Genomic DNA, 16,882 nt, shown 5'->3' with positions numbered 1-16,882 from the left:
GTGATTTAATGGAACATACGTGTAGCGTTGGTTTGCTATGGTTGCATGTGATATTGGGGCGACCCCTTCTGGAGGACTGTGTAAAATTTTGATGTCCTCATCGGTAAAGGATATCAATGCGTTGGCTGTTATTTGAGAACTGTTTCGCTTTACTGATACCTTGAATGGGAGGTTACTTTACGAAGAAATATTTGACAGCTTGTCTCTGTATTCTTTGGAGTTTTGGAGACTGAGAGGTAAACTTAATGAAGCTTACAACGTCCTGAGGGAACATGTAGGGCGATGCTGAGAAAATGTGCCCCCTTACGGCAGAGACGTTAACAAGGGGCCAAAAACAGATAGTGCTGGAGAAAATCAACAGTTCTAGTGGCATTGAGAATCATAGATGGATAGACACATGGATAGGGTGAATAGTTTGAATAGCCAAAGTCTTTTCCTCAGTGTAGGAGAGTCGAAAACCGGAAGGCATGGGTTGAAGGTAAGAGAAGAAAGAGAAAAAAGGGATTTAAGAGATTTTTTTTCACTCAGAGGGCGGTGCGTGTATGGAATGACCTGCCCGAGGAAGGGGTGGAGGCTGGTACAATTATGACATTTAAAAGGCATTTGGATGAGTACGTGAATAGGAAAGGTTCAGAGAGATATGGGCCAAATGCTGGCAAATGGGACTGGATTAATTTAGGACATTTAATCGGCATTGAAGAGTTGGAATGAAGAATTTGTTTCCATGCTGTACATTTCCATGATTCTATGACTTATTCAGTGCGGAATGGAGATAGAAATACAAAGTTAACGCAGGGACTCGATAATGGACTTGAAACATTAAATCTGTTTTGTCTCGACAGATCTGCTGAGTTTTGCCCACAATTTCTGATCTTGTTTCAAGTTTCCAGGATCTGGAGTTCTTTGTTTACATTTTCCTTGGAACTAGAGGGCACAGTTTAAAAGTAAGGAGTCTCCCATTGAAGATGTAGTGAGCTGGAACTTTTCCCAGACTGGGTCATGGCACTGTGAAACTGTCTTCTCCCAAAGGTAGTTAAAGGTGGGGCTAATTAAACACATTCAAGGCAGCGTTGAATAGTTCTTAGCTAACAAGGAAGTTAAAGATTGTCGAGAGGATCGCTGAGCTGAGGCCACAAGCGAAACAGTTATGATTTTATTGAATGGTGGAGTAGTTTTAATGCACTAAAAGGTCCTCATCTGCTCCTGATTTGTTTGTTCGGAGAAGAATTCATTTTGGGTCTTTAGTTAGATTTTGCCATGTAGACCATCCTTTATCCTTAAATTTCTAAATTCTGCCCTGTTCAAGTTTTAAAAGGATTTGTTGTTAGTTTCTATGTAATTTGCGTCATGTTTTGAGGAGATGGCATGACAGGGAGTGATGTGTATAATGTCCTTCAAGTGCTTCCTATTCCTGATTTCCACCCTGACTTTAGCATGATCGGAAGCATGTTCAACTTGCTGGTAACATTCACATTGGCCTTCTTTGGTCTCCCTTAGCATTGAACGACAGCCAAAGCTTTATCACAGGTTACAAAGTCAAAAATGACTCACACAATGACGCCATGGATACTACACGAATGTGCCTTACTCGTGAACCCCACAGCTTCTTTGTATAATGCAGGCAGAAGCAACTACAGTCGTTGTAACTATTCACTACTCAGTGATATCTGTTAGATGTGGTTGGAAGTGTGGTTGAGATGGGTAGCTGAAGATTCACCACATAAAGTGGCACTCAATGAATCCTGGTCAGAGATGGTGGATGATCTCTGGTGTAACGCGGCCTGCTTTAGCTCGGCAGCATCAGGGACAATAGCGGAGTACTGGAAATGGAATGACATTGCTGAGGAACCAGCTTAAACCAGCTTTTCCAGGACAAATACTTTTACTTCTTGTTCGTTTCCACCAGAATTTCACCATTTAGTATTTTATTAACTATTAATTTGACCTCTGTTTATTCGTACTAAATTAATTCCAAAGGTCCTACATGGAAATACATATAAAACTCATGGGTTTGGTATTCCCTTCAGATTTTCTTGTTTTTCCCAGCTGTTGGCTAACATTCCAGAGACAGTCAGAGCTTTGAAATCACTCAACAGGACAAATTATTTGACTCACTTCCTGGATTCACTGTTCAGGCTAAGAGCTGGAGAATGTGCTTAATACCCTACAACTTCAAGATGCTGCTGCAGGATAAATTCACATGATCTCCAACCTGGATCTTCATATTCATATTAATTACAGGGTGATTGTTATGGATTTAGGGAGAAATGTCAAAAGGAGTCCTGATGTCAGTGTTCAGCTGCACAAGTAGTCTTTATTCAGAATGCTTCTTCCACATGAAGGAGATTGCAGAGACTACTCTATATATGGCTTTCATGTGGGGCCCAGTTGCCCACACAGCTCAGACCTGAAGAGAATTCAATGACACTCTGAGTTCCCCAGCTGAGCACCACCTTCTCTGTTATAATAATTACATGCAATATTGATGTCATTGTTAGCCACATCTCCGCAATTTATACGTCCAATCCTGAAAACACACGATCAATGATGGACAACTCTATGGGCAGACCTAGGTCCTCCCATAATCTCATGATGTCTCCCAGATACCCCCATCATCTGTCTTTAGAATATTACAATACTTCTGACTGTTACGCCGTTTCCCAGATATTTACCAGCTGCATCACATTAATTGTCAATAAACTGGACACTTATCAAGATGAACTCTTCCAAATTCTGTGACAACTTTAATATGACTGATGAGGAAGGATATTGATTTCTACTAATTGTTATAAAGTCTTTAAAATCAACTTGAATATAAAGTGACAGCAATTCTACGACACAGCTGAGAAATTGAGAACCAGCTTTCTCTCATTTCAAACAACAGTCCTTATGACTTGCAACTGCAGTTTACAATCCCACATTGCTTGGCTGGTGGTGAGAGGTGCTCTGCCAGTGAGATCCTCTATGCAGGCCCGGAATCTCTGTGCCACCGCACGCTGCCCTCGAGGTGGCTGCGGGGGGGATGAGACTGTCGATTACCTCCTTCTGGAGTGTGCCTATGCGCAGGAGGTCTGGAGGGGGATGCAGTGGTATTTGTCGAGGTTCGTCCCGAGCAGCTCCGTGACACGGGACTCTGTGCTCTACGGGCTGTTGCCCAGGACGCACACCGAGGCCAACATCAACTGCGCCTGGAGGACCATCAATGCGGTGAAAGACGCTGTTTGGTCTGTCCGCAACTTGCTGGTCTGCCAGCTGAAAGAATTGACCCCAACCGAGTGTTGCAGACTGGCACACTCCAAGGTCCAGGACTACGTGCTGAGGGACGCGCTAAAGCTTGGGGCAGCCGCCTCCAAGGCGCGGTGGGGAAAGACCACCGTATGAACCCCCTCGTCCAGAATAGAAAAAAGGGCCCCATCTGGTAACTGGGCCCAGCTGGCGCCTTCCCAACTGGTCAGGGGGCCAACAGGGACTGTGCGGGGAGACAACTGCTGAGGCTTTTTCTTTGTTTTGTTTTTTTAAACTTTTAGTTGGTGTACGTACCCCCTGGGTAACCCGGAGCGGCTTGCATGACTGGGTAGGTGTATAAATATGTTTTATTTTTTGTACATTCTATGAATAAAGTATATTATTTCAAATAAAAAAATGCAGTTTACAAGCCCTTCTGTTTGCATGCTTTAAGTGAACTTTAAACAAAATTTTCATTTGTAAATAAATCTTTACTGTTTCTACCCTAAGCACTTTCCATTGCTAATTTTCATTTCTCAATAAAAAGCATCCATTCGAATTCCATTGACAGTTGTGAAATTTAATCATTTTACAGTCTTACCACGTCTTTAAATGAAACTTGTTTAGATTCCACAGATAACTAGGGTTCATAACCATATTTTCATTCTGTATTTTTAATCTTTTTTGTCACTCTTCCCTTGATCTTTGGATGTTAGAATTTGTTCAAATTATCTACATCTGCACTTAAGCTACAATTTTATATCTCTCCCTAGTCATGACCTCTTTTTACCACCTTCCACTGCCCTCTTCCTGTGCCAATAGTCTTTTAGAGGTTGTGTTTCTACCATTTGTAACCTTATCTTCCCTAATAACACAATGGGTGTCTTTACTGCCTACACACATTACCTCAAGGAATGCAATTAACCTTTCACACTCAGGTGTTGTTGCTTTTCTAATTCTACAGTTACCTAAAAAAAATCAGAATTCTGTAGAATCAGACACTCCATCTACTTTTCAATAAATAACAAACTTGGGACTGTGGCTAAAGCACGACTTTCAAAATTACCCCTTATTAAAATGCTTCTTGTTTAGAATTGCCTGTTCACAGAAGTCTGATTAACTTCTGTAATGTTTCTTTCTACGGGGAATCTTATCTTATTCACTGTCTCTAAATGGAGACCACAAGTTTGGCTTTGAAACTTTGCTGTATGTAGCTGTCAACCTTTGTTTGGCCATCTCGTCAACTTTAGGCTTGGGTGGCTACAACAGTTCTGATTCATTTTTGAATATGTTGTCAGTCATTGATAGACATGAGTCACTTTCATTTTGTATCAGGTGCAACATGGTTTACAGAGGATATTCAATGTTAGAGAAATAGCAGATGCAGAACTGAACCTTCTTTCTCATGCTTAGAAACATGCTTTCTTAACTACGTCACTGGACCTCACTCCTTCATTCAGAATAGTGTTTCCAGTCATGAAAATTTCAATTGTAAGCACACCATTTCCCTATTAGCCTTCTGGCCAAGCTCCAAACTTGAAATTAATGTGGAGAACCAGGCAGCAGCATAAGTGACCTTTACTCAGAGCTCTGCTCCCACCAATGTAGAGGAGGCCAAAGACCACTCCAAATCTGGCTTTCAACATGGGTTCTGTCATCCTCTTAATCACAGCTCAGATCAGACGTGCGGGAGCATGGCACCAGCCCAATTATACTGACCACGAAAGCCATTGAAGGGTGATGTTGGCTGATGTACAAAATGAACTTCCACATAGCCTGTGGGTTTTCTGTGGGCCTGGTAGGTTAAGACAGATAGTTTAACTGTGCCTGTCAGTTTCAGGATAAAAACATGGGCATATATAGCAAAATATGGTTCAGGGCTGTCAACGTCAAATTGACATCATCCAATTATTTATTTCTGTCCAGCATTTAATGCACTAGTCAGAACCTATGTGTCAAAACACTTCATTGAAATTCCCCAGGACAGATGCAAGAATTCCAATTTCCAAAGGAAACATCAATTTGTACCACTGGAGAAGCAGGGTGCTTATTGTTTGGCTAAAGAGGCCAGGCACCAGTTCTGTTTGTTAACCCTGAACCCAGTGCCAACCAGGAAACAATGAAAATAAGAAACATTCTGATTTAGAGAACCAAATAGTATCCCAACGCAACATTACAGGTCAAGAATGTGTAAAACACATCAAAACATTGATACACTATGACTCATACAGTGAGTTACAATGCTTATCGGATTACACAAATACATTTTAAAATACAGAGAAGGACATTTGCTATCAGATGCCTTCAGTGGCTGTAAAGTGCTTTGAAATGTCCTGGAAGCAGAACAGGCACTGAAAATAAAAACTTCTTCCTTTGTTTCTCAAGAACAAGAAATGAAAACAACAATACAAGTCAAGGAGAGTCTCAGTGCAATTCTTTGAAATTATGAACAGTTTTAACAAAGTAGATCAAGAAAGAATGTTTCCTTTTGCGGGGAAGAGCATAATTATGAGTCTTCAGTATAAGGTAAATAACGTCCAATTGTTATTAGATGCTTCATCGTGTCAGCTCGGTCAGAATGTGGAACATCTTACTATGCGGTGTGGTTAAAGCTCAAAGTATTGATGCACTAAACAGGAAACTTGAGAGGCAAATAAGAGAAATGAGCATAAAGGGTTCCGATGATAGATTTAAAAAAGAAAGATGGAGACAGGTTCGAGTGGAGTCTCAGCACAGGTCTGAAATGCTTGTACTGGACTGATTTTTTCTGTTGTATATCATGTCTAATCCTGTGTATCAAATAAGAATTAAACAAGGCCTGATGTCACACCAGATATGTTCACGAGCCTCTGCACTGAAATCAGAAGATTAGGTGCAATTTCTCCATTGTCCTATTTATTCACTACTTCAGTGCACTCCTGAGGATTTTCTCCATTTTCCTGCACAAATTATAAAGGGGAACCATGGTTAAGCAGTACAGTTGAACACCAGTTAAAGCAAACCACACGAGTGCCCCATCCTACAGCATTTCACGTTAGCACAGGGTGCATATAGTTTGCTTTAATTGCAAATGCAAACAATAAGCCTGATACAATTTGCTGTTTGGTGTGAAAGAGGTGAGAATCACAATCTTAATGACTGTCTGCTTCCCTCAGTTTTATTTTCCAATGGCTCAGAATATTCCTTGTTTGCTGCATTGACCAATGTTCAATTTGATGAGATAATATTAAATATAAATAATTCTGTTAAGCGCAATAATCAAAACACACTTTGGAGGGATTGCATAAATGCTCAAGGATAATGGACAATGGATAAGGAACTCCAGTTGACCTTATCCATCTTTTCAGCTTCCTCCATCAGAACAAAAACCCTCCTAAAATGAATGCCATCTTGCATGTGCTTTCCAACCATTAATTATCACTTTCTGCAGATGGCAATTAGCCACCAGTCTTTAATTGGAACTGGCTCATATTTGTTGAATTAAATGCCAACTTGCTCACACAAGCGAAGGGTACTGTCACTGTTATCTTACCTCGTCCTTTGGTATGCCTTCAGGTTTAGGATACCGTTTTGCTGAGAATTAAATGAGAGAGAAGTACAAGTAAATAGTTTTATGTCTCATTCCCGCAAGGAAACAGTCTCAGAACAACTGTGTCAACCCTTAGTCCCTAAAACTTGCATTGATATCATACCCAATTTTAAAGATCATGGCAGGAATTTTATTCTAAACATTTGCAGTTAAATTGATCAAAGCTTTTCCTGCCGAGTTGCGGGTAAATGGGATTAATTGGGTCGCTGTTTGACAGTGTTAACACAGGTGCAGTGTCCTGAATAGCCTCCTTCTGTGCTGTTTCACTCTGTGGCAACTGCAAGATCCTCAAGGCATAAATGCCAAGCGACTGATTACCTTTGTCGGCACATATCCGAGTTTTTATGGGCACTGTATCAAAATCCTGACATTACTAACTGTGCAAAATGATGGAAGTACTTCCGCCACCAGAACTGATACCACAGTTAGCTTTACAGAACTACTAGCGATGGCTAATGAAAAAGTGGTCCTGTTCACCTTGAACACATTATAAAACAAATTTAATTCCGCAAAGAGATATTACGTAAATTCTGTAAGTTTTGAAGTGAAAGTGACATCGGCACAGCTAGCCTTCACTACCATCGTCATAATTTCACTGAAACTGGCATTATCTTTTGGAGACCGTACATGTATGGAATAATGTGGAGGACCCCAGAGCTGCTGCTCTAGTGATTCTGCCTTGCTCCAGAGAATGTGCTTCTGAAATACCCCAGACAATGGAATATTACTGAGCTTCTCAGTCCTACACTATCAGTCAGAGTAAAACAAATGCCTAAAATACACCTTATTTGAAGAGACCCGTATTAGTGTTCACTTGGAAATGGCACTGTAAGGATTCTTTTGATGGGGAATCTCAAATTTCTCCACAGTGAGAAAAGAAACATGTATTTTCAAATGATCTTTTAGAACTGTATCCTTATTTCATCAAATTTTAAAATCAATGATGAAGACATTCTCAATTTAAATTCCAAAGTTGCTCACTGTGAGCATTCTTCAAATGGAATAGTCGATTAAGTTGCTTAACTACATCAGCACTGCTGCAAGGTTATAGATCACTTCCATTTAGCGCCATATTCAGTGTAAACAGGAAAATATGCAATGTGTACCACAGAAACCATTACATCTGGGCAGCTATTTCAAAGGGAGCTAAATAGGCTGTATTGATTTATATGCTAACAGTAACCAGCTTTAGTTGATGCAAAGGGGCCTTTAGACAAGTCTCTCCATAATCATCACTTTCACTTCAATCTCCTGTTGCTTTATGTCCCTCTGAGTACTACAGGGAAGGAAGGTCAAATTGTAACAACTAAGAGGTCATTTTCTGATCTGGGAAGATGGGATCGAAACTCGTTTTGTGGGAAGTTATCAGAAATACCGAATCAGTCAGCATTTCACTCCACTGGTTCTAGGAAACTGTCTGCTTCACTCACAACAATATCCTGCACCAATAACCAAGGGGTACTTAATGGGCAACAGTGGGAGCAAAGCCTTATTGGATTAATCACTACTTGCCTCAAATTCACAAGACAAAGGTTGCAAGATATAGTATACCATCCAGCTTCCCCAAAATATATACTTTCTTGTTAGTCACCTGTTACATTAAGCTCGTCATATCCATAATCATGCCTGCAAAAGGAGAGGAAGAGATTGCAAACATGAGAATAAAATACACATCAAGGAATTAAAAAGCACTGAGAAGATAGTCAATATCAAAAAAGTCATAATTAAACAAAAATGCCTCAGAAACTCAAGGCATATGTTCTAAAACAAATATCTTCAGCCTCCCCAACCACCCACTGTGCCCCATTTTATTTCAATAGAGCTTCATTTTTACTTCTGGTTATGGATGAGACCAAACCCCCTCAAAATATATTAAGAAGGTAGTCTAACTTTGCCTTAATTTAAAGGTGAATGTAAGGTGTTGCAGTCCAGATGTAACTCGACTCGTCAAATCACCAGATCTGAGGCAGGATCCAAGAGATCCATCCAGCACCTTCCAGGCATTGCTCAGCAGTGGGCTAATTGATGTGTGTGCCAGAATTTGGGAAGAATTGAACTCATTGACAGTAGTCAACAAGAAATAAACTGATTCCAGTATATCATATTGACTAATGGGCTGAGGCTAGTTACATCAAGAGTGGTTTTGGAAAGGAAGTGTGCATCTAGAACAATGTTTTTTCAATGATGTATTGAGTGACAATGTTAACTCCCCAACTGTGATTGTTGGAGCACTGTAGATGTGCTGAATAAAAGTTTTTTTTTAAGCAGCCCTCCAGTCATTACAGTTTCAAGTGAATAAGGCAAATATGACATATGAGTCGTTTCAATGAGAGAAATTTTTGACTCACTCTAAATCATCGCCTTCTGCAATCATGTTCAGAGAAGATGATCCGCATGTCTTGTCTAACACTAATGTTGCGTATTGTACACCAAATGATGAAGCTCTCTAATTAAACAAAATGTTCAGTTAGCCTAAATTGAACATACTCTGCATGCTTCGGTTATATAACATTTGCACAAGTTACCAGCCTTTTCAATTGAGGTTAAGCAAGGAATGTTGCCAAATGTAAGCAATTTTGAGAGAGTAATGGCCATAAATGCAACTAAGATTAGAAGGAGAGGCAATGGCCTAGTGGTATTATCACTGGACTGTTCATCCAGAGACCCAGGAAATGTTCTGGGGGCTCTGGTTCAAATCCTGCTACGGCAGATGCTGGAAATTGAATCCAATAAAATATCTAGAATTAAGAATCTAAGGATGACCATGAATCCATTGTCAATTGTTGTTAAAAACCCATCTGGTTCACTAATGTTCTTTAGGAAAGAAAGTGCCATCCTGGCCTACGTGTGACTCCAGACCCACAGCAATGTGGTTGACTCTTCACTGCCCTCTGGGCAATTAGGGATGGGCAATAAATGTTGGCTTAGCCAGTGATTCCCTCATCCTGTGAATGAATAAAGAAGAGGAAAAAGTGCCCAGTTAAGGATTGGTTCAGCGGTTAGCACTGGCACCTGACAGTACCAGGGATCTGGGTTCAATCCTACTGTCTGGCAATTGTCTGTGTGAAGTCTGTGCAGTCTCTTACAACTGTGTGTGTTTTCTTCGGGTGACCCGCTTACTTCCCGCAGCTGAAAGATGTGCAGGTTAGATGTATTTTCCATGCTAAATTGGCCAGTCCAGAGATGTGTAGGTTAGCCATGGGGAAATGTAGAATTAGAGATCTGGGTGGATGTTCTTTCATGGGTCAGTGTAGCTTTGAAGGGCTGAATGGTTTGCTTCCGCACTGGAGTGGTTCTACTCTAATTTTGTCTCATTCTCATAATCTTTCAACTAAGTGTGCTGAGTTCTTTATTTTCATGTCATTTCAGTCATGTTCTGTAATCGTTCAGTCTGTTGATTTATGAAAGCCAGTCAATTTGCACACTAATTTACATGTGTGGAAAATCTCATCTGAAATTTGGTGAAAAATGCAACTGTTTGGGTTCCTACGGGTTACAATTTTGAAAGGCAGTTCGATCAGGAACAGCATGGATTAAATAACATATTTACCAATGGACACAGATACGCCTGTGAAATGATGGCAACTAAAGATCACATTTTTGTATGATTTGTCAACAAACTATGCACTTTCGATTACTGCTTACCCATAGTTTGGGCGGAGGAATTTGGCAATCTGCAAGAACAAAATATAATGTGTAAGAAAGAGTCAATGGAGTTCAACCCAGAAAGGCAAAGTAAAGACTGGTTGATTGGTAATAAAATGTGAGGCTGGATGAACACAGCAGGCCCAGCAGCATCTCAGGAGCACAAAAGCTGACGTTTCGGGCCTAGATCCTTCATCAGAGAGGGGGATGGGGTGAGGGTTCTGGAATAAATAGGGAGAGAGGGGGAGGCGGACCGAAGATGGAGAGAAAAGAAGATAGGTGGAGAGGAGAGTATAGATGGGGAGTTAGGGAGGGGATAGGTCAGTTCAGGGAAGACGGACAGGTCAAGGAGGTGGGATGAGGTTAGTAGGTAGGAGATGGAGGTGCGGCTTGGGGTGGGAGGAAGGCATGGGTGAGAGGAAGAACAGGTTAGGGAGGCAGAGACAGGTTGGACTGGTTTTGGGATGCAGTGGGTGGAGGGGAAGAGCTGGGCTGGTTGTGTGGTGCAGTGGGGGGAGGGGACGAACTGGGCTGGCTTTGGGATGCGGTGGGGGAAGGAGAGATTTTGAAGCTGGTGAAGTCCCCATTGATACCATTGGGCTGCTGGGTTCCCAAGCGGAATATGAGTTGCTGTTCCTGCAACCTTCGGGTGGCATCATTGTGGAAATCTCCCCTTCCCCCACCGCATCCCAAAACCAGCCCAGTTCATCCCCTCCCCCCACTGCACCGCACAACCAGCCCAGCTCTTCCCCTCCACCCACTGCATCCCAAAACCAGTCCAACCTGTCTCTGCCTCCCTAACCTGTTCTTCCTCTCACCCATCCCTTCCTCCCACCCCAAGCCGCACCTCCATTTCCTACCCACTAACCTCATCCCACCTCCTTGACCTGTCCGTCTTCCCTGGACTGACCTATCCCCTCCCTACCTCCCCACCTATACTCACCTCTCCACCTATCTTCTTTTCTCTCCATCTTCGGTCCGCCTCCCCCTCTCTCCCTATTTATTCCAGAACCCTCACCCCATCCCCCTCTCTGATGAAGGGTCTAGGCCCCAAACGTCAGCTCTGGTGCTCCTGAGATGCTGCTGGGCCTGCTGTGTTCATCCAGCCTCACATTTTATTATCTTGGATTCTCCAGCATCTCCAGTTCCCATTATCTGTGGTTGATTGATGCTTTGTTCGTGAGTTTGGAAGAGAGATTGAAAAAAATAGCAAATTTGTTCTGGATTCAATTGAACTACCTTCTAATTGTACGATAGAATAGTCAAGAATAGCCTGTCCTTACATTTCTATAAAGTCTATTCATTCCAGGATTGCCATAACCCTTCCCATAGAGATAATTGCTGTGGCTATCCCCACCTAACCCCTCCAGTGTAATGCTGATTGCTGCTCAAATGAGATATGCCCTGTCACCTGTGAATCAAAGACACTGACTAATTCTAATAGATGTACCGTGGAAAGCATCCTATCTGGATACATCACAGTGTGTTGTGACAATTGCTCTTCCCAATACGACAAGAAACTACAGAGTTGTGAACACAGCCCAATCCATCACAGAAACCAGCCTTCCTTCCTTTGACTCAATCTAAACTTCCACCTGCCTCGAGAAACTAACCAACATAAACAAAGACCCCTCCCACCCTAGTATACCCTCTTCCCCACCTCGCCCCCACTTCTGTTGGGTGGAAGATTTAAAACTTTGTACACGTACGCTCGGATTCAGGAACAGCTTTCCCCCCGCTGTTATCGGACTTTTGAAAGGACCTCTCAAACGTTGATTCTGATCTCTCTCTCTCTGCATCTTCCCTATACCTGTAACACTGTATTCATTCTATTCTGGCACCCTGATGCACTTTGTATTATACAGTCTGCCTGCATAGCACGCAAAACAAGGCTTTCCACTGCATCTCAGTAGATACGTTAACAATAAATCAAATTAAATCGAATCAAAAGTTTCTGATGTCAAGCTCCACCTCAACCCTCAAATCCAGACTGGAACTCTAACGCAATGCTATCAGAGTGCTAAATTGTCATCTGATTGCTATCCCACCCACTTCACCACATTAGCTAAGATGTGGTAACAGCACCAGTGAGCTAGCATTCCAAGATTCATTCAGTTGGGCGTGTATTCAAGTGGCTCAAACAATGAATCTGGGATTGAAAGAAGCAATCTCATTGTTTTGCAAAAATCCTACTTGTTGTATTTCCGTTGAAGGAATGAAATCCGCATTTATCATCTGGTCTGACTTACATCTTGCTCCAGACTCACAGCAATGTGGCTGACTCTCAATTGACCTCTCTCCAAGGGCAATAGGAATAGGGCAAAAAAAAATTCCATTTCCAATGCACATCTCATGACAGAATAAGAAATAATGGTGATTGCATTGAGTGAAATCATTATCGTCATGAATGTTTACTTTAAAAATAACAGTTCCAGATACAACAGTAAAGTAACATAAATGACCAGTTCATCTCATTGATATGCATTTGGATGCCTCAGTGTTTTTTTATGAAAGCAACATGCTGGAATGAATGAGGTTTGTCAAAATGCCTACAACGTTTAGCCTGAAGAGTGGACATCTTGAGAGGTGGAACATCTTGCATCTTAGCATACTCTCATCCCCACACAATTGCAATAAATCACAATCATCTATGGAATTTTTGAAGTAAAACTTAATTCTGCAAAAGCTTGCTTCAGAAGCAAGAAAGCCAGTAATGGAGCCAAACTGATGGAAAAGAGATTAATACCAATGAACACACCTATATTTATATAATTTTTAACTATCATGTTTTTAATAAAAGCAATAGTTGGCTTGCATCATGAATGCCAATGACTTAAAATAGCAAGTAGAGAGCTGTGAAACAGACACGATTAGTGTTCGCTATGTCTTATACCGAAGAGAGAGGATGGCCTAGCGGTATTATGGGGGGATTGTTAATCCAGAGACCCAGGTAGTGTTCTGGGGACCTGGGTTTGAATTTCGCCATGGCAGATGGTAGAATTTGAATTCAATGAATATCTGGAATTAAGAGTCTGTAGATGACCATGAATCCATTGTCAACTGTCAGGAAAAACCCACCTGGTTCACTAATGTCCTTCAGGGAAGGAAACTGTCAGCCTTACCTGCTCTCATCTACATGTGACTCCAGACCCACAGCCAATATGGCTCACTCATAACTGCCCTTTAGGCAATTATGAATGGGCAATAAATGCTGGCCTAGTCAACAGTGTCGTCATCCTAATGATGAATAAAAATAATTACCAAGTTACATCTACCATGTTGTTACAATTTCTAGGTAGCATCTTTCATTCGCCATTGCATATTGAGACAGATGGTTACTCTGAAAATTTATTCCTTTGTCATTGGTCAAATGAAAGCCACTATTTGTTTTTACGTTCCATATTAGATGTAGCGTGGGTCCAATGTAAATCTCAAGGAAGCAAATTCATTGTAATGTTTCTGTTTCTCAGAACAGAGAAGGGGATAAATGGTTTTGTGGTGATTCATGAGTGATTTCCAGTTAGGAACCAAGCACACTAGAGATTGTATCAGAGATAATAGGAACTGCAGATGCTGGAGAATCTGAGATAACAAAGTGTGAGGCTGGATGAACGCAGCAGGCCAAGCAGGATCTCAGGAGAACAAAAGCTGATGTTTCGAGCCTAAATGTCAGCTTTTGTGCTCCTAAGATGCTGCTTGGCCTGCTGTGTTCATCCAGCTCCACACTTTGTTGTCTCTGTTACACTAGAGATTGTGTTAAGGCACTTCAAATCAATTCTACATACTATATTTAGGCCATGCACTGTGGAGAATTTACTCTTCTCTCTCTATCACTAATTCACATAAAGATAGTAGAAACAAGTTGCTTTCTGCATTCACCCAGGAGAACTACTGAGTCATAAAAGCTTCACTCTAATCTCAAACCCAGACTTGTGAAATGTCACCTGAGTGTTACCGAATTTTGTAAATTACAGTGGATGTAAAAGCTCAACAACAACTCAGCTTCCTCAGGAGCCTAACGAGATTCCACATGTCCATTAAGACTCTTAGAAATATTACAGGTGCACCATAGAAAGTGGCTGATTTGGATATATCGCAGCATGATATATCTCTTCCCAACACCACAAGAAACTACAGTGTTGTGAACACAGCCCAGTCCACCGTACAAGCCTAACCTTCGATCCATTGACTCCACCTATACTTCCCTCTGTCTCAGGAAAGCAACCATCATCAAAGACCCCTCATATCCTGGTTATACTCTCTTCCATCTCAGAAGATACAAACATTTGACCAGATTCATTAACAACGTCTTCCTTGTTATCAGACTTTTGAATAGACCTTTTAAATGTTAATGTTGATCTCTGTCTGCACCTTCTCTGTGGCTGTAACTCCATAACATGCACTCTGTCCTGCTACCCTGATGCACTTGTATAGTACCATCTACATATAAAGCACATAAGACACCATTTTTCATTGTAATAACAGTGTGGAGCTGGAGGAACACAGCAGGCCAGGCAGCATCAGAAGAGCTGGAAAGCTGACGTTTCGCGTCTGGACCCTTCTTCAGAAATGGTGGAGGCGAAGGAGGCTCTGAAATGAATAGAGAGCGGGGGGCCGTGATAGCAGGTAGGTAGTGATGGGGGTTGGTCAGTGAGGTGGGAGGAGTGGATAGGTGGGAGAGAAGACAGACAGGTCAATGAGGCGGGGATCAGAGGAGAGGCTGGTCTTGGGATGAGGTCGGGGGTGGGGAGATTTTGAAGCTTGTAAAGACCACATTGAGACCATTGGGCTGTAGGCTTCCAAGGCAGAATATGAGGTGCTGTTCTTCCATTTTACGGGTGGCATCGTTGTGTCACTGGAAGACGCCCAGGATGGGCATGTCATCCAGGGTGTGGGAGGAGGGAGTTGAAGTGGTTCGTGACTGGGGGGTGTTGTCATTTGTCATAAACAGAGCATAGGTGTTCCACAAGGCAGCCTCTATGCCTCTGCTTAGTTTCCCCGATGTGGAGGAAGCCATCGTATCTCAGCACACGTGACAATATTAAATCAAATTCAAAGAAATCCCATGACATAATTTTGAAGAACAGCAGGAGAGTTCACTCTAGTGGTTTGACTGATGTGCTTTCCTGAACAAGTGACATTAGACTTTATCATTATCAATTACTTCCTATGGGACACTGCCTTATACAAATCTGTCTGTTTTACACTGCATCAATGACTACACTTCACAAGTCCCTCATTGGCTGTAAATCATTCTGAGCTTGAAAGGTGTTAAATGAATGCACTGTCATGACACCAGAGCAAAACCTTACCATATCATTGTCACTTGAAAAGCCATGAAAGGTATCTATTTCCAGAAGATCTCCCGATAGATGGTAAGAAATTAAAAGCAAGGTTTAAGTGGGTTATGTTAGTCCACAAAAGATGTACTTCTAATTTCTCACCAGCTCTTTTAAACATTTAAATGAATTGAGGTACTTGCCCATCTCAGTCGCTGTTGAGTTGCTGAAGGTCTTTACACTGTCAGAAACCAACAAAAGATAATACTATTTTCTTCTTACAGACAATGCAATCAATCACGTGTGTTTCAACCTTTCTTTTATAGATACTTTTAATCAACTAGCTGAGGCATGTTGTGACACTCCGCTGGAGCAGCTGAGGCTTGAATATTTGTACAGCTGGCTTCTTATTAAAGTGGACAAACTGAGTAAATGGGCAAATTAATCTGGACCATCACTGCTGAGGCCTAATCCCCTCTAGGCCACTTCCTAGTAACTGTACCTCCCCCATCCCCATCATGATGCTAGTAGAACACTTCTGAAGAATTTATCCTTGACCTACAACACTATCCTGTATGGTGAACAATGACAAAAGATTGAAATCCTAAAGAACACCTCACATTTATACTAATGACTGGGGCCAATTTTTTTTTAAACACTGTGTCATTCATGTGTAGAATAAACTGCCAGAATCAGTGGTAGATACAGGGACATTTACAACAATGTTTGGAGAAAGGTTTGGAGGGATGTGGGCCAAACGCAGACAAATGGGACTGGTTTAATTTTGGAATATGGTCAGCGAGGACTATAGTCGGATCAAAGGGACTGTTTCCATGCTGTACGACTCTATGCCAGCAAGATGCCTTCAGAGGCACTGGGAGAAATTGTCACCTTCCCCACTGACAGAAGGCCAGAGGTTCAGAGGGAATGCCAGTTTTGTATCCTACTCAATATTAATGTCCAGCCAATGTCATGTGGAGTAAAATTTGCTTCTCCCTAAATCTCTACCTGCACCAATCCCCTCAACATCCCAAATAGTAGGTCATTTCCTCCATTTGTTTTGCATTGCACCTGATATAACTCCCTAGTGTCAGGTGATGCAGCTTACAACATAAAACTGGGATTCCACCAGCTCTTCTGCTCA

General features: G+C 41.8%; 1 protein-coding gene across 1 annotated transcript in view; it reads right to left on the bottom strand.

Moving 5' to 3' along the window:
• Window positions 1-3,717: 3,717 nt before the first annotated feature.
• LOC132206215 (uncharacterized) overlaps window positions 3,718-16,882 on the bottom strand; it is a 29,209-nt gene continuing 16,044 nt past the window's right edge. The window contains exons 9-14 of the mRNA XM_059639520.1: window positions 15,942-15,979; window positions 10,460-10,488; window positions 9,163-9,260; window positions 8,406-8,440; window positions 6,758-6,798; window positions 3,718-6,164 (exon numbers count right to left, since the gene is read on the bottom strand). Of these exons, the coding sequence (XP_059495503.1) occupies window positions 6,117-6,164; window positions 6,758-6,798; window positions 8,406-8,440; window positions 9,163-9,260; window positions 10,460-10,488; window positions 15,942-15,979 (289 nt within the window). The 3' untranslated portion in view covers window positions 3,718-6,116. The remainder of the gene's footprint in view (window positions 6,165-6,757; window positions 6,799-8,405; window positions 8,441-9,162; window positions 9,261-10,459; window positions 10,489-15,941; window positions 15,980-16,882) is intronic.

Source organism: Stegostoma tigrinum, chromosome 34 (assembly GCF_030684315.1).
Source record: "Stegostoma tigrinum isolate sSteTig4 chromosome 34, sSteTig4.hap1, whole genome shotgun sequence".
NCBI lineage: Eukaryota > Metazoa > Chordata > Chondrichthyes > Orectolobiformes > Stegostomatidae > Stegostoma > Stegostoma tigrinum.
The sequence above is the reverse complement of the archived record's forward strand: the minus strand, read 5'-3'. Positions and strand labels throughout refer to the sequence as shown.